We start from the raw sequence: 22,906 nt of genomic DNA, 5'->3' as shown, positions 1-22,906 counted from the left end.
ACAGCTGAAGCAAGGTGCCTTGATCATGTTCTGCAGCAAAGGTGAAGTGGGCGAGTCTATGAACAGCGCCGAGCTGGATGCCTGTGGGATGTAGTCATTGGACAGTGGTGTGGAGACTTTTGATGAATCGTGGTCGTCATTGTCGAAGAGTAATAAGCAGGGATGCTTGAGGAGACAGCTGCTTGAGCATTATGTCAGCATTCCTCTCATGACTGACTTCATTGTGGCTAAAGACGAGAATGTCATCCATGAGCTTGATGAATCCTGTTAGTCCGATCAAGATTTCGGACTTGCAGTTTCTGCAGTATTTTGGTGTTGATGTTATGCCGATCGAATGGGAGTCTTGTGAAGCGCAAAATGCCCAGTTGGCAACATGAATGTCGTCAGCTCTTGGCATGGCGGGGAGAGAGGGATTTTGGTGGGAGCCTGAATATGCATTGTCTCCAAACAACTGTTGCCTCACCTAGCTGTCAACACGCCCTTTTCTTTCCCTGCGCCAGTACATACTTCAGTGTGTTCCATTTACATAACAAAATTTCTTCGTTCTTGAATCAAATGTCTTGTTTGGTTCTTTTTCAAGTTTTTTGTGTTAATTCATAGCAGCGCCTTAACACAAGATAACGTAATAGTACTGAGAGCGTGTTCGACGTGTCGAAGCTGCCTGTTGACTTCATGTCCCATTCATGTTCAGTCAGAAAGAAAGGTATTTAATGTGTAAGATTAAAAAAAATATGCTTGCTAAGGTGTGCCTCACAGTCTTCTCGGCAATGGTGAACTTAACGAGCCTGCCTGCCCTGAGCTGCGGCCACCATGGTTGCGGCAACCACTACTTCAGACCGGCTCAGAAATGCTAAAGCTGATCGAAAATAAAAGGAATCAGCAGGAATTTTGAGCATACCTTTCTTCACCTTGAATTTTTTTAACACTAACTAGTCCTGACAAAATTCTAACTTTTTGAAAAGCTGCCAAATTAATGTAATGCTCAAAACTTCAAAACTCATTGCACGACATTGTCAAAAGATGGCCGAATGCTTATAAAAATGCTAGAAAAGAGTTGCATCAATGTAAACCATAAATGTTCTGTTATGTCCTAATAACACAAAAATTAAAGTAAGCATGTAATATCATTCACATATTTCTAATAGCTTCAAACAAAATTTTGTGACGAAGCAGGCGTGTGCTCTACGTCGCGCCTCCAGTGCGTGTTACAAGAATACAAGCAACCGCCTGCACAACATGTCGCCAGATGCACCGCTGCACCGACACAATGTTGCCAACAGCATCACCCCGGCTCCAGCAGTACAGTTGCGAGCACGACTACGGGGTGATCCGGTCGCATTTTGTGATGGCAAACCTCTAATGGCAAAACAAGCGACGTCCAAGGCATAATTTTGTTTAGAGGAGGCATTGGTCAGTGCTACACAGATACTGAGGCTGACGCAAGTGGATCACATAGCATGACCACATGCTGGAACAGGCTAGAAAATTATATAGTTTCATTGTGTTTACTTGCAACTGAACGATGTGGGAATAAGCAGACAAAACAGAAATACAGTCGAACCTACTTATAACAATATTGATTCAAGTGCCACAAAAAATCCATTGTTATAACCCGGTTGCACGAAAAAACTGGGGAATGACATAGCGGTTCCAAGAAAAATATAATGGCGTGAAGGTCAGTTCTCCTCCCCGCCACGTTCCTCCATCTGCCTTCTGATTGTGTTGATGCGATCAACTGTTTAGCTCTGCTTCCTGCGCGGTCCGATCGCATGTTGTTAAGAAGCCGCGGCTGTCGGCGTTCAAGAACGGCACTGGTATAACAACTGCAAAGAAGAGTCACGCGCGGCATATGACATACCAGCTCCGCCGAGGCATCATTTTGGTAGCCCCAAGAGGCGCCATTTAAAATATGTGGGAAGGCTGCTATGGCAACATCTCAGCTTGAGAAATCCAGAAGAAATGCTGGAGCGAGATCGCCACAAGCATCTCGTTACGTACCTCCCACTGGCTTGCTTGAAAAAACCGCATGTCCGTCAGCCTTGCTCGCTTTATGCGAAGTTTGCCGACATCCTTCTCCAGGGCATTTAGGTGCTCCACGTAATGAAGCGGAAGTTCCCTCGCAAAAACAAGCTCATGAGGGACTGAATCATATGCAGGACCTCCCACGGGGACAATGTTGATGCAGCCTGCCCTACTGCGTCATCGCTGCCGTCGCTATCTGATGCAAGCACGTTCGCGACGATCGCCTCATCGGTTAGAAGCACTTCATTTCCAAATTTATAGCAGTCCGCTTTCTTTTCACCGGCAATGTCGTGCATTGCTGATGATCAGTGGGCTGATCAGCCATCTTCCGTTTCGGTGGCATGTCAAACTAGGCTGACAAACAATGTGGCCAGGAATGACTTCGATGCAATGAACAAAGAAAAGCATGAGCGACTGAATCCTTTAGCAGAATTGCGCAGAATGACGGCCAGAGATTAAAGGACCAACTGTGAGGGCTGAGCGAGCAATCTGGGAGCAGCGCCGGCAGCATTGTCAGTGCGATTGGCGCGATCAAGTCGTGTTTCGGAGGATGGCGCAGCCCAGAGATATGGGCGCAGTCCGTTTGTGTTCGGAGGAGTGGAAGGGTGAGGGAAGAAATTCGCACGGAGCGGCAGTTGGGGTGCCGGGCGATCATGCAGCCGCTCGCATCTCACTTTTCCTTTTTTCTTTTACAGGATTTCGCATTCCATTACCTCTCAGTATGGATGCGCAGCAGCCATACTTCATCGTTATAAATGATAATGCATCATGAGGACATTGAAGTAAGCAGGTTATTTCCCCATAGAAAACTTACAATAGTTTATGGTGGAGCTGCTTTTCGTTGTTATAACCGATATATTGTTGAAACCGGTATAGTTATAAAAAGGTTCGACTGTACATCTTTCTTGCTGTGGTGCAAAGTAAAACAAACACAGTGGGCATTCGGTCTGCATGTTATGTCATTTCTCTAAACTTTAATTCGTCTCTTGAGACAACAGATTACACAAATAACACATGTTGCCTTGAATAATTCTTGCAGTGTCACATGTCACTATGAGCAACATCACAGCATACACATATATGTAGGCGCTTTTGCTGATATAAGTCATCCCCTCATCTTGGAGCGCAGGCCCCTGAGGAAAAGAGCAAACGGTGTTTAGTTCGAAATTTTAGCTGTTTCCGCGGTGTGTAGTGATGTAATTTTAGCATCCTTGATTATGAGCCCGCATTGTATGCGCTGGTGCTTGTCAGCTCAAAATTGCCACACCTCGAGGGGCACTTTAATGCGAAAGTGGGGGAAAATTGGGTGGGGGACTAGGTGACTGGCAACTATGTCATGAACTCTAGAATTAGAAGATGAGAGATGTGACAGACTTCATGGAAAAAAGTTGCCTCCGAGTTATGAGTACCTTATTCTGGAAGCGGAATAACAGGAAGTGGGCCTGGAAAAGTCATAATGAGGACACAAGAAATGAAATAGATTTCATACTTTGTGCCGACCCTAGCATAGTGCAAGTTGTAGAAGTGTGAGGTCGGTTAAATAGTAGTGATCATAGGTTAGAGAGGTCTAGGATTGTTCTCAATTTGAAGAGAGAAAGACCAAATTAGTTGGGAGGGAGCAGGCCAGCCAACCTAGACACAGTCGGGGTAAAAGTAGATGACAAGACAGGGATAATTGGAGATCACTGGGAGAGGCTGCTCATTGAACAGTGGTACATACCGAGTACCACATACCCAGTGACCCTACTTAGCATCAAAGAAGTTTGTTGAATAGCAGCACATGCCCATTGTTACATGCTGAGCGACCGAAGTTGGGCCGGCAGTTAGTTTTGAACCCAGTTCCCAGGGACAGCACAGCGACCAAATGCTCTACCCATTTGATCATAGACTACACACAAACCCAAGTTGGCAGGAAAGAGGTTATGTGCCGTCATACACACATACGTGCAGACCTACCGCTAAATGGGTAAAGTTCTTAAAGAATGCTATTGCATTGAAAATTAACTTTGGACCAGCAATGTAATGTGTAGGGCAGGTAACCGACGGCCTATCCGGGTTACTGAATTCTTATCAATTGAACTGACGTGCAGTCCTGGACAGCAGACAGGTAGTGTGAGGACATAGAAAATTTGCAAGCACGGGATGGTATTGTCACGTAGTAGTGAGGGTGAGGAAAGCAGCAGTACTAAAAATAAGGAAACTAGCATTTTATTGGGTCAACTTGTGCCCTCAAAAAACACGTTATACTCAGAGAACAGCGACAGTGGCAAACACAGTTTGCGATCGGTGAAAATCTGAACAGCGGGTAAAGCACGTCGGCTTTTATCGATCAGTTGTCGAATGTTCCAGAGTAGCCGCTGGGACCCGCGTGCCTTCCACAAAGTTCTACACCATTTGTGTCGTGCATACATGCAACCAGCTTATGCAAGGTTCGGCGACAACGGAAAGCGGATAGAAGCATCGATAACATTTTAAAAATTTCCGATACATGTAGACGCGTCCTGCGCTGAGTGATAACACTTAGTAGACGGTAAAAGCGCTCACCCGTAAAAAATAAATGAGGTCATGTGTGAGTATCGTCTGGCACAAGACATGGGGTGACAGGAGATCCTACAGTTGACATTAAATAGGCTGATTACAATGAGCTTAGGATGGTGCAATAACTTCTGATTAGTTGGACTACACCAATAGCTTTAAAATGCATGAGATGAAAAATTGTTTCAAATATGTTCCGCTGTCATAAGCCTTTCACAAAAAAGAGGTTTCCCTGCTTTCGAGTATCCAATGTGGATTGTCCTTTGTAGCCCTTTAGGAATACTGAACCGGAAGGGTTATTTTGTGTTCCTCGGCTATGCATTGTGAAGTGCTCCTGTATTTATTCTATTGTATTTACCTCTTGTTCTCGATGCTGTTACATGACTGCAATCGCCTCACTTATTTTCTGCAGGCCTCACAAATGCGATGAGCCTAGCTGAAAGCATCACTGCCAGAATGGCATGCCATGCCCCTTCAAAGATCGGTGGTCAGGTCGAGGTTGGCATGCAGTGCAGCTTGTCTCTTGCTGACAAGTCTGTTGGGTGCTCGTTGAAACCAGGGAGCGAGTCTAGGAGCGTGCAGACTATGGAGGCTGCGGAGCAGTTAAGCTCCACCTCAGGTGGGCAATGTTCGGCAGTTTTCTTACATTCGCCTGCTTATACGAGTGTGATAAATGACCAAGTCTGCCTAGCTTGGCACGACTTGGTCAAGTGTGTGTGATGTTCTCTCGCTGAGGATAAATTAACAGGTATTTTATTGGTGCCTGCATAGTGATTGAGGCAAAAGGCAAAAATACTGCCCTACTGAGCACATTGAAGTACCTTAGATGGCAGAGCTTAATCCAGAGCCCTCTTGTCCTGGTGTTGTGGCCCTTACATTGGTCCACGATAATGTTACACCCAGTGAGTCTTAGTTATCTATAGATCGGTGTATGAGTATAAGAACATGAATATAGATCAATGGAGAATGTAAGTTGACCTGTGGATTTGATGTGAATAAAATTCAAACATAATGCAGTCAACTATAAAGCATACCTTGTTTTATCAATATGCTCATTCATTGAGCGAGCTGAATATGGCACGGGAACTGTAAGGATTCGTGTCCTGGGACAGGTTTTGGTGATGACATCCCAGAGCACATCATCGGCGATGACTAAGCTGGATTACGCATGCCCAGCACTGCCCTCAGGCAATGAGCAGCATGCACTGGGCTCCTGAGGTACACGCCAGCAATCGCTCCAGACAACCTGCACGCGTCTTGAGGTGAATGCTGGTTTTGGTCCTCTCCCGTCGATAGCAGCTTCGGGTTGTTTTTTTTCCATGTTTACAGACTGCAGTGGCCGACGGGACCTCTTTTGTACCACCTGTTTGTGCCAGTGGATACTTATTCTTCCTGAGCACTCTTGTTACAATATGCTATCCACTTTTGCTGATGTGAAAAGTGAAGCCTTGTCCCTATGAGAAATGAGACACTAGTGAGCAATTGAAATGTCTTTGCAATGAATTGAATTTTGAAAGTTTTTCAGCAGACCAAACTGTTACAGTTCTCTCCTCCCAGAAGCGAAGGTTACACTGCAATCCAGTTCTCACATCGGATGGGTACAACGTTGGCAGTCAAAAAAGACCACAAATTTTTAAGCATAACGTTTGACACAAAGCTGAACTTCCTAGCCCACACTAACACAACTAAAATTCAAGCAAATAACGCCCTAAATATCCTCAAGGTGTTATCGCACAAACACTGGGGTTCTGACCAAACATGTCTCCTACACATATGCCGGTCCCTTATACGTAGCATCCTCGACTACAGTATTGTGGTTTATGGTGCAGCTAGGCAGTCATACATCAAGCGACTTGATCCAGTTCATAATCTCGGCCTACGACTGGCAAGCGGTGCCTACAGAACATCGCCTGTCCCAAGTTTATACCGTATTTACTCGCATAATGACTGCACTTGCGTAATGATCGCACCTCTTAATTTGGTCGTCAAAATTCGGATTTTTTTTCTTTCCCATGTAATGATCGCACCCCGAACTTGTTGCAGCGATATGTCATGCGCCAAGTCTAGCTAATGATGATCGCACTTACTATCTGTCGAATGCTACACAAACGACTCTTGAAGTCTTACCAAGCGGTCTGCACGCACCCAACATTCTTAAGCAGATGCCCCATTTCATTCCTTTCATCACTTTCCGCACTTCCATGGAAGAAAAGGCTACAACCGAACATGCCTGAGCTTTATTATTTGTAGGCATCATAATGGTTTTGGTCAACAACACCAACATAAAAGGCACCTTTCAGTTCTTCTCGTCTGCACTCGTGGGCAAGCAAAAAATCGCAAGCGGCAACGATAGTGGCCACGTTTGCACTGATACGTTAGAAGGCTGACACTTGTAGCACAGCTAACATATTCACCCACCCTTAGCAGAAACGTACCTTATTAGGATAGCAGTGAAGACAAATGTTGCAGTTTCCGCAGCATGCCCGCCATGGGTTTCTGTCAGCTAAGCGCGCCCATCTCTGTTTCTGTACGCTCAAAGTGGACATGTTTGTGTTATTGTCGCAAACTTGCCGGTATTAACGATATTATTCATTACTGATATGGAAGAAACTGTTTCAATGCACGTAATGTACTTAAGAGAAGAAAAATAATTGTGTTCGGCACGTTCGGCTTGCTCCGGCGGCCGCCATTTTTGTTTTCATGTCCCGCACTGACAGCAGCAGCCACCTGCTTGTTGACCCGTTGTTATCCCGCAGCAAATGCAGGATGAAAAATGAAAATGTTTCTTTTCACGGGACATTTAACCCGCATAGTGTTCGCACCCATGAATTTGCGTCAAAGTTTTTGACAAAAAAGTGTGATCATTATGCGGTAAATACGGTACGTTGACTGCAATGAGCCTTCCTCACAGCACTGCAGAGCACTACTTAACTTTCATATGTACTGAGAATTTGGTCATCACCACAACATATATGCTACAGCATCGTAACACAGTGAAAATCACGGGTACAATACAGAAACCAACCCAACACGGTTCGGCCACTTGTCTTACGACACGAAGAATACTGTCAGACTTATGATGTTCCTCATCAGGTCCTGCAGGTTGCTGAAAGGCCACCAAGATTGCCCCCATGGTACAACTTTTCACAGCTATGTGACTGGACACTAACACATTTAAAGAAAAAGGACGTTGCACATAATGCAAGAGTTCTGAGCTATTAAAAAAAAATGTTAAAATTACACAGAATTTTACCCTGATGGCTCTAAAACACGACAATACGTAGGTGTTGGAATCATAACAAAAAATTTGGAATATAGCATTCGGATAATAATCTGTCTTTACTGCTGAAGATTATGCTATATGGATGGCAGTAAAAAAATTTACCACCGACAAGCAGATGAATGCTATCATATATACCGATTCGCTGAGCACACTCGGAGCTCTAAACCTTAACTCCGTGTCTGAACCCCTGCTTGGCGATATCCTAAACATTGTGGCCTATAATAAATACAGAGGAACCGTACGATTCTGCTGGGTCCCAAGCCATGTTGGGATACCAAGGAATGAAGCAGCAGATAGATGCGCATTCAATGCAGCACAAGAAGGCATAAGACAAACAACACTTCCACACACAGACAGTATCCAAGCGATTCATAAGGCCCTGGCATCAATGTGGCAACTAGAATGGGACTTTTGCATAAATAACAAGTTACACATAATAAAACCCTTGCTTGGCGAGTAGAAGTCATGCAGTCACCAGCAACGCTTCTATGAGGTGATCCTATGCAGACTCCGAATTAGGAATACACATCTGATGCACAATTTTCTACTTCAAAACGAAAACCCGCTAACTTGCGAGAAGTGCCATGAACCACTTGCATTAATGCACATTATTATGACATGTCCACATACTGAAGCACAGAGACGGAAGCTTTTACAGAATTTCTATAACTTGCACATACCTTTACACCCAGCCTCAATATTCGGAGATGATCCGCTAGTGCCCTTCACTGATTTGTTGAGCTTTTTAGAAGAAACCTGTTTTTGCACAGACTATAAGGTAATGCAGCTTTCGTTGCTGGAACATTTGATTTCTTAATATTATTACGATGTCATCGAGCGATGCTCAAGGGACGAGCCGCCGCGAGAACGACGACGAAGTGGGTCTGTGCCCTTGGCGCGGGCGAGTGTCGGCCTGGTGGCCTGGCTCCAGTGTAAATACCCTGTATATAGCCTCTTTCATCTGTGTTTTTCCACATGTAACTTCTGGTGGAGGTCAGCGATCCCCGTCCTCACCACGGAACTCCGGAGGGGTCGGTACATCGAGCTTGTCACCATGCCTCCCGGTGACGAGCCCGTCACAGCAACAGCTTCGGCTTTTCCGACTGCTCCAATCATCACGGTTGCCCAACATCGCGACCCTGGTGTGTTCTCTTGCCTGGAGGGAGAGGACGTTGACGAATGGATCAAGCTCTATGAACACGCGAGTGCTAATAACACCTGGGATCCAACGATCATGCTCACCAATGTCATCTTTTATCTCGGCGGCACCCCACGCGTGTGGCACCAAACGCATGACGACGAGATAAATAGTTGGGACAGTTTGAAAGAAAAGCTCAGGGAACTGTTCGCGACCCCATTGGGCGCAAGGCTGCCGCGAGAAAGGCTCTTGCGTCTCGTGTTCAGACATCTACAGAGCCATACATTTCGTACATCTTTGACATCTTGGCTCTCTGCCACAAAGCTGACGATACGATGTCTGAAGCAGATAAAGTGTCGCATGTGCTAATAGGCATCGCCGACGATGCTTTCAATTTGCTTGTTTTCGGTCACATCTCGACTATCGACGCCATCATCAAAGAATGCCGTCGCCTTGAACAACCTAAGAGCCGCCATACAACACATCACGTGGCTACACAACACTGCTGCTACGTCGATATGTGAGGGTCCACCGCATCAGACCACCCCCTGTGACGATGTAACCCGTATTGTTCGCCGTGAGCTCGAGGCCGCCTATTGCCAGCTTTCTCCACGACGCCTCCCAATCAATCAGCAACCACAATTGCGCTGATTCAGGCCATCGTCAGATAGGAATTTTGGAACATGGGTGTCAACTCCGTGTGTTCTACGTCTCAAGCCATGGTTCCCCTGTTCTCTAGCAGCCCTCCTCGTCTCCGGCAGACCTTTTCTGCCACATCTTGCCGCAACCCGTCCGAATGGCGTACCCCTGATGACAGGCCGATCTGCTTCCACTGCTGTCGCATCGGCCACGTCGCTCGTCACTGCCGCAGCCGATGGCCACCACCTCCTCGGATATACACCGCTGCTCATTCCCGCCCCTTTTGACCTTCTGTTCCCTATACCACCCGCCATGAACCCATTGCCGCTGATGCTCCTGCACCGAACTTTCGCTACAGTCGCTCTCCCTCACCTCGACGCCATCAGTCTCGTTTGCCCCAACCCCGTCGCTTCTCTCCGTCGCCTATCGCCTCCCGGATCCAGCCGGAAAACTAAGCACTGCAGCTTCTGGAGGTGAAGCTGCGTTGTCCACCTTGCCCTCAAATCCTCTGCTCACGTTACGCACGAACCAAAACCTTCTTGACGTTGACTTTGTTGGCTATCCTGTCACGGCACTCATCGATACAGGTGCGCATCTTTCTATTATGAGTGCTGAGTTCCGACGACGACTAAAGAAGCTCCTCACCCCAGTGTCGGCACGCGTCGTCCGCGTTGCGGATGGCGGTACTGTGCCTATCATCGGCATGTGTACGGCACGTGTCACCATCGCCGGCCGCCACACTATTGTCCTCTTCACAGTGATTGCTCATTGCCCTCACGACCTCATTCTCGGCCTCGATTTTCTCTCCGCGAATTCTGCTCTTATTGACTGCTCTTCCAGTACCCTTCGCCTTGAGTTGCCGATTCTCGCAGAACCTTCTGACACACCCCAGTGCCGCCTACGCCGTACCGGCTTTATTCGCCTGCCGCTAAGATTGATAGCTTATATTGAACTCTTGTCTTCCCCACCAGTCTCTGATGGCGACTACCTCGTCACTCCTCTGCCCGACATTCCACTACAGTATGACGTTACCGTGCCTCACAGTATACCTACTAATACTGCGAACCGCACTTTCATGCCTATCTTTAACTTTGGATTGGCAAAGCAAATTCTACCGCAAGGTATTTGCCTTGCCAACGTTGATTGTCTCGGCGACCATCACGTGGCAGCTTTATCAACCGTTGCTTCTTGCGAGCTTAACAGGCCCATCGTGCCAGCCTCGGCCGCCGATCCCAAGATACAGAAAATGGTTGCGACGGACCTGTCTTCTGCGCAGGCTGAAGACCTTTACCAACTATTGTCGTCCTACAGAGATATTTTCCACTTCGACGATCGCCCTTTAGGCCAGACGCTTGTGGTCAAGCATCGGATTCTTACTGGCGATGGTAGTCCTATTCACCGACGACCGTAATGAGTTTCTGCGTCGGAATGCCGAGTAATTCAAAGTGAAGTCAACAAAATGCTAGACAAAAACATCATTGAGCCTTCTTTAAGTTCCCGGGCGTCACCTGTAGTGTTGGTTAAGAAGAAGGATGGCACGTGGCGCTTCTATGTAGACCACCGCCATCTGAACAACCTTACTAAGAAGGACGTCTACCCGCTCCCACGTATAGACGACGCCCTTGACTGCCTCCACGGTTCCAGCTATTTCTCTTCTATTGATCTTCGTTCTGGATACTGGCAGATTGCTGTTGACGATATGGACAGAGAAAAAATGTGTTCATCACACTTGATGGCCTATACCAAGTTAAAGTAATGCCGTTTGGATGATGCAATGCCCCTGCCACCTTTGAACATATGATGGACTCCTTGCTCCGTGGTTTCAAATGGTCCACATGTCTCTGCTACCTCGACGATGTCATCGTCTTCTCGCCCACGTTCGACACTCACCTTGAGCGTCTAACAGCTATACTTGATGTATTTCGAAAGGCGAAGCTGCAACTTAACTCGTCGAAATGTCGTTTCTGCCGCCGCCAAATTACTCTTCTGGGCCATCTCGTTGACGCTTCCGGAGTACAGCCTTATCCCGACAAAACTCGCGCTGTACGAGACTTTCCGGTTCCGAAGGCAGCCACAGACGTTCGAAGTTTTGTCGGGCTATGCTCGTACTTTCGTCGTTTTGTTCAAGATTTTGCGGCAATTGCTAGACCTCTCACTTATCTTTGAAGAAAGGCGTACAATTCTCGTGGGGTACTGCAGAAGCCGCCGCCTTCTGTCGTCTCGTCACTCTTCTCTCCTCACCACCCATTCTCGCCCACTTCGACCCTGATGCCCCTACAAAATTGTGTACAGATGCCAGCGGTCATGGCGTAGGTGCCGTCTTAGCCCAGCGTCAGCGTGGCGAGGATTGCGTTATTGCTTATGCGAGCCGCCTCCTCACACCACCGGAGCTCAAATATTCCATTACGGAACGAGAATGCCTTGCTGTAGTGTGGGCGGTAGGGAAGTTCCGTCCTTACCTTTACGGTCGCCCTTCTTCCGTAGTCACTTACCATCATGCTCTCTGCTGGCTCTCATCGCTAAGAGATCCTACAGGCCGGCTTGGTCGATGGGCTTTGAGACTACAAGAATTTTCGTATTCCGTGGTCTACAAGTCTGCCGCCTGCACCAAGACTCTGACAGCTTGTCGCGTTACCCTGTTTACGACCCTGACGCCTCCAATATTACCAGTGCTGCTTGTGTATTCTCTGTGTCGCAGCTGCTTCATTTCGCCGACGAGCAATGTCGTGACGCCTACATGAGAGCACTCATCGGCCGTTTTGAACGCTCTCTTGCCGACGCCACTCTACGCCTCTTCGTCCTCTGCGACGGTACTCTGTACCGTCGTAACCTTCATCCGGACGGCTCTGAGTTCCTACTTGTCATACCTAAACACCTCCGCTCAACCGTTCTAGAAGAATTCCACGACGCACCAACGGCAGGACACCTCGGCGTATCTCGAACCTGTGACCGTGTACGGCGCCGTTTGTTCTGGCCGGGCCTTGCCCGTTCTGTACGACATTACGTCGCCGGTTGTGAACTTGCCAACGACGCAAGAAGCCTTCCCAGCCCCCCGCTGGTTACCTGCAGCCGCTCGACATCCCTGCCGAGCCCTTCCATCATGTCGGCTTAGACCGTCTCGGCCCATTTCCAGAGTCTACATCAGGGAACAAGTGGGTTGCCGTCGCGGCGGACTACGCGACCCGCTACGCCGTAACCCGCGCTTTTCCGACCAGTTGCGCAATTGATGTTGCGGATTTCCTCCTGCATGATATCATTCTGATTCATGGTGCCCCGCATCAGTTGCTAAGAGACCGTGGCCGTACGTTCTTAGCCAAATTCATTGACGACATCATGCGTGCCTGCTCAGTACAGCATAATTTTACCACCTCCTACCACCCTCAAACGAACGGCCTCACTGAGCGTTTGAAACGCACCCTTACAGATATGCTATCTAAATACGTTTCAGATGACCACCGTGAATGGGACCAGGCTCTACCTTGCATTACATTTCCGTATAACTCTTCCCGTCTCGAAACTGCTGGCTTTTCGCCTTTTTACCTCTTGTATGGCCGTGAACCGATGCTACCACTGGACACTGTGCTTCCGTCCATCACAACTTCAACTAGCGCTTATGCCTGTGATGCTATCGCCCATGCTGACCATGCTCGCCAACTTGCGCGCACCTCACAAGTCTCTCAAGGCAAGCAAAAGCAACGCTACGACATCCGTCACCGTGATGTCCATTTTGTGCCCGGCGCCCTCGTGTTGCTTTGGTCACCATCGCGTAAAGTTGGCCTTTGTGAAAAACTGCTTTCCTGCTACACAGGCCCATATTGTGTGCTTCGCCAAGTAACCGAGTTCTCCTATGAAATCGCTCTAGACACGCTCACTACGTCCTCCGCTGTGACAACCACTGACATTGTCCACGTCGCCCGACTCAAACCCTACAACTCTCCACGTCCCTTTGATATTTAACAGCACCGTGACGGAGCTTTTGCGGCGGGGGTTATTATTACGATATCATCGAGCGATGCTCAAGGGACGAGCCGCCGCGAAAACGACGACGAAGTGGGTCTGTGCCCTTTTCGCGGGCGAGTGTCGGCCTGGTGGTCTGGCTCCAGTGTAAATACCCTGTATGTAGCCTCTTTCATCTGTGTTTTTCCACATGTAACAATATCTTGTGGCTGGCGCAGCATGGCCTTAGTCGCTCTTGCGCCATTAAACCCGAATTAGCTAACCAGCTTTTAAATGACGCGTTTATGGTCACTGCCTATGCTACTATATGCCCTTCCTCGTCAATGACCATTTCTCTCAACTAATCATGAATTCCTTCTATCATCCGGCGGTAATCAATTGTCGAATGCCGGTTTTCCACTTCCCACGTGGTCTGCCTGTCATACTTAGGCCCTGTATTCACGATAACGAGGTTATGTTGCTTACAAAGATCTAGCATTGACTTCCCATTGTTGTTAGTATAGCCATATAGATCCTGTATGTGGGCATTCATGTCACCTAATGGAATAATTTGGGCACCATTCCCGAAATCCTTGATATTGGCATTTAGACATTCCACTAACTCTTGATTCTTCTCTCTGCAATTATTTCCAGGCCACAAGTTCGTTACGCCTGCAGCTAAGTTTTCTTTCCACTAATTGTACATGACAACCATAGATGCTCTTGACATTTTGAATTTATTATTTTCCATTTGGCTCCCTGATGGATGAGCGTTCCGAGTCCTTCTCCCTTTCTTTCAGATTTATTTCTATTGCACCCTTCCCAAACATAATTCTCAATCACTGGCGGCTCTTTCGATTCTCTAATTGGTGTGTTTCTGTAACCGAATACACCCCTATTTGTTCTTTGTTTAACTGCTCCTCAATCTCTACCCACGTCTCCTTTCTTCTGCCGGCTTGCATGTTTATATAGCCTTTGCATGGCGAGCTCTCTTTCCTCTTTGCCTCCTTTTGCTTTTATTTTACAATTATGCTATTTCGAGGTTCCTTTAGGGGGACCTTTTTCATCACTACTTACACTGGCCTCCTGATCGTCCGTGGGCCCCTTAAAAGAGCAACCGCACGGCCAGCAAGTCGCCAGCTCACTTCTCGTCCAAGCCTGTGGTTGAAGTACACCACGTCTCGTTAGAAACCACCACACCTTTTCACTTCCCTGTTTACTTTACAACAGGGTGTCTACCAACCGGGAAAACCAGGAATTCTAAGGGATTTTGAGTAGTCTGGAAAAACTCGGGGAATTTGTGCCTCTATCAGGGAAAATTTGCAGTAACTTTATTGAATGGGTCGAAAGTCGTGGTAATGCTGGCTCGAGTAACAGACAGGAATCGTAATGAATCGTCATTGATTGTCTGTCGTCGGCTGGAGGAGTTGCCAGTGTACAGTCAACAACCGACTTTCCGGATTCCCGATAATTTGGATGGATTCGCGGCACCACCACGTAGCCCATAGAGTCAATGTAACATCATCATCATCATCATCATCAGCCTGGTTACGCCCACTGCAGGGCAAAGGCCTCTCCCATACTTCTCCAACAACCCCGGTCATGTACTAATTGTGGCCATGCCGTCCCTGCAAACTTCTTAAGCTCATCCACCCACCTAACTTTCTGCCGCCCCCTGCTACGCTTCCCTTCCCTTGGGATCCAGTCCGTAACCCTTAATGACCATCGGTTATCTTCCCTCCTCATTACATGTCCTGCCCATGCCCATTTCTTTTTCTTGATTTCAACTAAGATGTCATTAACTCGCGTTTGTTCCCTCACCCAATCTGCTCTTTTCTTATTTCTTAACGTTACACCTATCATTCTTCTTTCCATAGGTCAATGTATCAGAACGTCAAAAATTTCGGACGCAAGAACTATTCGACGTTCGATTTTCCGGACGTTTTGCCTTAACCGCAGGTCCGAAACGGCGTTAATCGAAGCCACCACCGCTGCCATTTTGATTACCGCGCCGCCTCGAACCGGCGCTCTCGCACGCAAATACGCTAGCAGCCTTAGCCTCCACTGCAGCAACACTAGGCCTAGCTGCTTCGACGTTCGCTATGAAGCTTCTTGCCATTGGGTGCCGTGTTTTTTATTGAAAGAATTCGCTGCTGTCAGCATTGGCACGAAGTCCGCCTTTGTGGTCTTCGCGATTGGCTTAGAAGCTTGGAAAGCACAGTGCGTTGCATAATGCCAGTTCCCGAAAGTCAGCTTCGCCTCCGTACGGAAATGTTACTTGGTGAAGCATACGTAAAAGTATTGCAGTGAAGCATAACAAGCGTGGGAAGCGGCTATGCCACCGGACACAGTATGTATTCCTTAATTATACGCGCGTGCACCCGGTCTCCCCTGTCACAGTACGAGCACCAATATGCCTAATACGTGTACCGACAGGCCTTCTGAGCGTTTTCTAATGTAACTATGGCGGTTTGAGCCCTTAAGGGCAGTAAATGACATGCATTTATTTTTTCCAACTGGCCGATTTTCCGGACGTTTTGGCGGCCCCTAGGGAGTTTGGAAAATCGGACGTGGACTGTGCAATTGACCAAGATGATGCTTCAAATGGTCCGTGGGGCGAACGAGTGGCGGAAGGAGGACAAGAACAGAAAGGACCTATGCATTGAGGGAAGAACGGGAAAGGAAGCGTGCTGCCGCTGTTTTGAAGGAGCTTGAGCTGAAAAAACAATGTTGGTTGATTCCGAGATACAGGTGTCCCTCATCCAAGCCAAAATAAACTCTTTAAAGCAGTGAAACACTACTCTGAGGCGTCATGCGCGGGCTGAGAGTATGTTAGGACAGTGGAGGTTGACTTACAAGCTGTTGAAAATCTAAATTGTGACAAAGTTCGGGCCTCATACCACTGAGCTTGCTATCAATTGATAGAAATAGCTCATATTCGAAAATATTTGCTTCTGTATGCATCTCCTTTTCTTTCGTATTTCAGAATGTCTGACTCGACTTGCAATTTTTTACAAGGACGTTTTATTTGCTGTGCTTTTTACTAACCCCTCCCGTCTATTCTCTTTTGCATTACATAAACACTACTCCTTAGTATTCAGATTAGATTAAGTCGTTCTTTTTTTAATAAAATTAATATGCTTACTAGAGAGTGACAGCATCAGGTGGTATGGTTTCAGCCCGTGTTGACATAAAACGTAGTTCTGCATCACTCTGGGAATCTTGCAAAGGCACTCAGGGAAAACCTGGAAAACTCAGGGAATTTGGAAATGTCAACTTGGTAGACACCCTGTACAACGTCAAAACCTTTCTCTCGGCTCATAGTCCATATAGCCTCATTAGTAGCCACTATGGCTCTTTGTACTTTACTGTCACGTGCAGGCACATCCGGCACCGTGCACACCACGATCTGCACATGAGGGGACAGCTCACACAAGTCATCTGCCTCCTTCGCCAACGGCTGGGCTAGTCCTGTCTTTTTTGTTTGGGACGTTATTTAGCCCTCCTGTAACTACGACAAGGTCGCGTCCGTGGGCTATTCCCGCAAGCTTTGCTTTTGCTTGCTCCATGGCAGCGCCTAATGTCACTCTTGTAAATATCCCTACCGCCACTCTTGTTTTCAGCTTTCACACTCTCCACAGTTGCCTCTGAGCACCTAGCCAGGTTTGAGTCGCCGGCGATAATCATACTTTCACTTTCTCCTACTGCCGAGGCCTCTCCCTGCTTCCCTTTGTCATGCTTTTCTGGTCGTGGTGGTGGCAAACTTTATTGAAAGTGGGAAGGGAAAAGGGGGAGGCTTCTGTGTGATTTGGATTTGACAAGGGGCATTGACCTCTGCGTTCCTGCTTTTCATTTGTGGTCGCATCAAGATAGGTGAAGCTCTTTCCAGGTACTCGCACCCTATTTTGCATACCTTCCACGTGCTTTGTTGACACTCCCTCTGCTGTCATGTTGGCAGACTGCGTTGCATTGTCGCGACCATTCTCCTTCACGATGGCGGCCCTGCGCAGCTTTTCTTCGGCGGCTTGGTCTTTTTTCCACCACCTTCTGTCCATCACGCTCCAGCTCTTTGACCTGTTTCTCAAGCTCATCCTGGAAAGCCCCCATTTTCTTCAGCCTAGCATCAACATCACAGTGTCTGGCAATTGACATGATTTCCACCCTGTTCTCATCCGGCCCCTTGTCTACCTTGGGGGACTCCCTGTACACTGCATGCTTTACCATCTTTCTTGCCATGTGTTGCACTTCACTTTTTCTAATACAAACACCGAAGCTTTCAGAGCATGTGCCTTCTAGCAAAGGCCTATACGCACATAATCCCGATCCTTAAATAGCTGTAAAGTAGTTATCACCAATGATTTAGAAGGAATGAATGCCGCACAGACTTAAGGTACGACACCTGTTCACACGTGTTCAAACACGCTCTCACTGTCCTGCCAAAGCAGTACTACCGATACCAATGCACACAGACTGCAACCACTAATAGCTAATGGTATTGCAACTTCCAAACTACTATTTAAAAGCTACAAAGGCTAACGTCCCAAAACGGTTGCACGTGTTGAAACACGTTTCGCGAATGGACGCTGTGGCTATCCTGCAGAACTAAATATACACAAAACACACACACACACAAAAATACACAAAAAGAAAACTAGTCAATTACTATTTAAAGGCTAAAAAATCGGGAAATCAAAAACAGAAGCAAGCTCAAAGCATGTACAAAAAACTCGCCATGTTTTCGTGGATGCCACGGGGCCCTGGAAAAACACGTCCATCCGCCGCAAACATTACCGACACCATCAGGATGGAAGTGGTAAAAGTGGTATACCAACTATGTCTCATTGAGTGGGGGGAGGGTCAAACCACAAACGATCTGTGCTCTCTCTCTCTCTCTCGCTATATATATATATATATATATATATATATATATATATATATTGCGAATGACTATAACAACATGTGAAATTGTGTCGAAATGCTGCACTCAGTTATATTTACAGTCGCCGACCGATTTCTCAGACTTTAATGGGATGGGAAAAATGTCCGAATAAAACAGTCCGAAAAAACTTGTGAATGGGAAAAATGAACTTTATATTTGCGGATCAACATTGAAATAGTCACGGATTTTGCCTTGCCTCATTTTGCACCTCCGTGCGACGGCATCCGCTTGTATTTGCGCGAGGGTCGTCCTCTCGTCGTACACATTTGACAGCAACATCAGCGCACTGTTAATGTCTGATGTCGTTGGTTGAGGTCAGCTGAAGCATCGGATCCGGAATCATTTTGAAGCGTAAGCACTTGTGTCACGATCTCGTGGTGAGTAGGCTCCGCGCACAATTCAAGGTTCAGGAGCGCAAAAGCCAGCGTGCCTATTTGCTATAGTTGCTGGCTGAACGGCCTTCCACGAATCAGCAAGCATGCAGACTGCCGTGAAGAGGTTCACGGTGTGCACCTTTTCGTTGTCGATGCACAGGATTGTGCAGCGAAGCAGACTGGCACGGTAGAGCGCTTTTAAGATTTTGTACCTCGCCCTGGCCCTTGGGGTGTAGCACACTCGTGGTATTCGGGGGCAAAAATTCCAGCCGGATGACCTGGAGATTGTCTGCAGCGCCATGGGCTGCACATTTGTCGACAAAAATCACCACTTGGCATTGCTGGGATCGAAACATTTCGTCCATGCGGCGCAGGCAACCCTCGAATAATGATTGCGTAATCCATGCTTTTAAATTGCTCATGTACCATACTGGCAGGTTTCTGGGGCCCTTGAAGCACCTGGGGTTTTGCGACTTTCCATTCACAAGAAGTGGAATTTTCTCGGTACCGGTCGCGTTCGCACCGACCATGAATGTAATTATTCCTTTGCTGAGCCGCCCTCCGGTACTTGGATCACCTGAGAAATACAGCAAACGGTCCAGCGGCATCCTAAAGAATAAAACCGTTTCATCGCAATTAAAAATGTCCTCAGGGCTGTAATTTTGCAGGACAAAGATTAAATCATTGCAGCAGTATTCTGCCACCACAGCTTGGCTGGTTGACGGCTCCACTGTCACCGCACATCTTCGTAAAGGATACTCCATGCCTTTTCTTAAAGCTGTGGAGCCATCCGTCAGTGAACTTGAAGTTCTCAATGTTCATCTTGATGGCGAGATCTTTGGCCTTCTGTTCAAGCGTGTCACCAGAAACTGGAAAATTCTTTGTCCGCACCCCTTTAAGCCCCGATTTAAATGCATCTTCCAGATGCAAATGATCACCCTTGCGGTCCGTTTTTTTCTTTCGAGTGAATTCTCGAAGGCAGACAGTATCTTGCTCTTCTTTCGGATGTAAGCTGAAACTGCTTGCTTGGACAGCTGGAACTGCTTCGCCACGTCAGCTTGCTTCCATCCTTTGTCCATGAGTTCAATGATCGCAGCTTTCTTTTCCAATGTTAAGGTGGTGTAGTTGCTGCGTTTCTTCTTTGCAAAGTTCGGCGGAGAGGCGTGAAGCGAGGCCATAGTGTCGAGAACACACAGCAAAAATTCACTTCCGAAAGGCAAGAATATCCCGGGAGACAAGCAGGCTGCACACAACTGGCAATGGTAACCGTTCACGATGGATAGATGCATAAGGCTTAACCCTTGAAATCGGGTAGCGGCTCATGCCGCCTAGCTGCGACACCAATCCAGTTGAAGCCACCAGCAGTTCCAAACAAGCCTGAAGCCAGCATAATTCAAAATGGTGGCATGCGGGGTGCCGGTTGAGCCCCAAAAGAGGAAGGCATAGGCGACGACTGTCTACAGCTTAGAGTGATTTACCTACAAAATACAGTTTGCGATGAATGGGAAGGGATGAGGGGCGAGGAGAAGGTTGATATCAACAAGTGACTGAGGCAGGGGTGCCCGTTATCCCCACTGCTGTTTATGATGTTCATGGTGAGGAGGGAAAGGGGCTAGAAGGAATAAATGTTAGGTTTAATCTCTCATACAAGCAGGTCGGTACAGTAGTAGAGCAGCAGCTTCCAGGTTTATTTTATGCAGACGACTTTGTGTTGCTAGCTAACACGCAAAGTGACATGCATTGTCTGGCCAATTCTGTGGACAGGAAGACCATAAGTTAGGTCTGAAAGGTAGTGTTAAAAAATGAGGTGCAATGGTATTCATTGAAAACAGCGAACAGACAGTGACAATACAGGGCCAGGGAATATCTTGCGTAAAAGAATATAAACACCTCGGTATACAGATAAATGAAGGCAATAAATATATGGAGACACAGGAAAAAAGAATAAAGTAAAGGGGTAGAGAAATGCAGCCATAATGATACACAGAGCACTAGTAAGATACAATAGGTGCGAGGTGCTGTGGGGTATGCGGAAAGATCTAATGGTTCCAAGACTTACATTTCGAAATGTGGTTGTTTGCTTGAAATCAGGGATACAATTGGGACTCGATTGGAGCCAAAGGTCAGCAGGACGCCTCGCATTGGGCACTCACAGGAAGACTATAAATGAAGCTATCCAGAGTGATATGGGCTGGACAAGTTTTGAGGTGAGGGAAGCTCACAGACAAATTAATCATGAATAACGACTGAGGAATATGGAAGAAAGTGAATAGACTGGGAGAGTGTTCTGGTGTTTGTACAAGAATAACATTCATTCATAGTGGACGAAAAGAACTAGAAAGCTTACCAGCAAGTATGCGGCCTGTGTGGTGAGGAACACAGCAACAAAGAACATCAAGTGAAAAGTCACAGGCTGAAATAATCTCATGGGTGGTGGCAATGAAAAAAGAAACCTACCATGAGTAACTACGTAAGAGGAAAAAACTAAATCAGAAAAGAAACACTTTATGATAACTCAAAGGGAAGCTCATTACATTTTGAAGCGAGATCAGAATGCCTTGGAACACGCACTTATAAAGCGAGATATAAGAAGGAAGAAGAAGCACGTGCTTGCTGCGGTACAGTAGGGAAACGATAGCGTGTGTTTTACAGTCGAACCCGGCTATAACGAATTCGCGAAAAAATGCCTATCAGTTCGATATGGAGCATAATTCGATATAAGCCTGCTAAATAATTGGAGGTCATAAAGCACATTCCATTTATAAAATTACTTTATTAATGAAACTAACTTAGTCTTGCACGAAATAGTCCTATATTTTCTTCTGCTGGAACAATGTCGTTGCCTACGACGCAAGCACTTTTCCACATTGTCTAAGGAGTTGGTAATTGCAAATAGAATCAGGAACACCTTAGACTTCTGTCAACCAAAGGACCAGGCAGGATTCCGTAAAGGCTACTCAACAATAGACCATATTCACACTATCAATCAAGTGATAGAGAAATGTGCAGAATATAACCAACCCTTATATATAGCTTTCATTGATTACGAGAAAGCGTTTGATTCAGTCGAAACCTCAGCAGTCATGGAGGCATTACGGAATCAGGGTGTAGATGAGCCATATGTAAAAATACTGGAAGATATCTATAGCGGCTCCACAGCCACCGTAGTCCTCCATAAAGCAAGCAACAAAATCCCAATAAAGAAAGGCGTCAGGCAGGGAGATACAATATCTCCAATGCTATTCACAGCGTGTTTACAGGAGGTATTCAGAGACCTGGATTGGGAAGAATTGGGGATAAAAGTTAATGGAGAGTACCTTAGTAACTTGCGATTCGCTGATGATATTGCCTTGCTTAGTAACTCAGGGGACCAATTGCAATGCATGCTCACTGACCTGGAGAGGCAAAGCAGAAGAGTGGGTCTAAAAATTAATCTGCAGAAAACTAAAGTAATGCTTAACAGTCTCGGGAGAGAACAGCAATTTACACTAGGCAGCGAGGCACTGGAAGTCGTAAGGGAATACATCTACTTAGGGCAGGTAGTGACGGCGGATCCGGATCATGAGACGGAAATAATCCGAAGAATAAGAATGGGCTGGGGTGCGTTTGGCAGGCATTCCCAAATCATGAACAGCAGGTTGCCATTATCCCTCAAGAGAAAAGTATATAATAGCTGTGTCTTACCAGTACTCACCTACGGGGCAGAAACCTGGAGGCTTACTAAAAGGGTTCTACTCAAATTGAGGACGACACAACGAGCTATGGAAAGAAGAATGATAGGTGTAACGTTAAGGGATAAGAAAAGAGCAGATTGGGTGAGGGAACAAACGCGAGTTAATGACATCTTAGTTGAAATCAAGAAAAAGAAATGGGCATGGGCAGGACATGTAATGAGGAGGGAAGATAACCGATGGTCATTAAGGGTTTAAAAAAAAATTCTCGTGTTGATAAAATTGCACAAACATGCCTGGAGTGCGGCCTGGTCCCGGTGACCAGAACAGGTAACGCACTCCCTTATGAACATAACTCTCTTATGATCA

At 46.8% G+C, this 22,906-nt stretch overlaps 1 protein-coding gene across 4 annotated transcripts in view; it reads left to right on the top strand.

Moving 5' to 3' along the window:
* The window catches only part of LOC142590444 (uncharacterized), a 75,371-nt gene that overhangs the window by 24,687 nt on the left and 27,778 nt on the right, over positions 1–22,906 (top strand). For 2 of the 4 annotated variants that reach the window (XR_012830145.1, XM_075702567.1), the window contains exon 3: positions 4,970–5,176. The exons of 1 other annotated variant lie outside the window; for it this stretch is intronic. Coding sequence is in view for 2 of the 3 variants with exons in the window: in XM_075702567.1 (XP_075558682.1) it covers positions 4,984–5,176 (193 nt within the window). In the remaining variant the exon portion in view is untranslated. Of the gene's footprint in view, positions 1–2,717; positions 2,805–4,969; positions 5,177–22,906 lie in introns of those variants that run through there. One more of the 4 variants, XM_075702568.1, reaches the window with a different exon arrangement.

This window comes from Dermacentor variabilis, chromosome 8, assembly GCF_050947875.1.
Source record: "Dermacentor variabilis isolate Ectoservices chromosome 8, ASM5094787v1, whole genome shotgun sequence".
NCBI lineage: Eukaryota > Metazoa > Arthropoda > Arachnida > Ixodida > Ixodidae > Dermacentor > Dermacentor variabilis.
The sequence above is the reverse complement of the archived record's forward strand: the minus strand, read 5'-3'. Positions and strand labels throughout refer to the sequence as shown.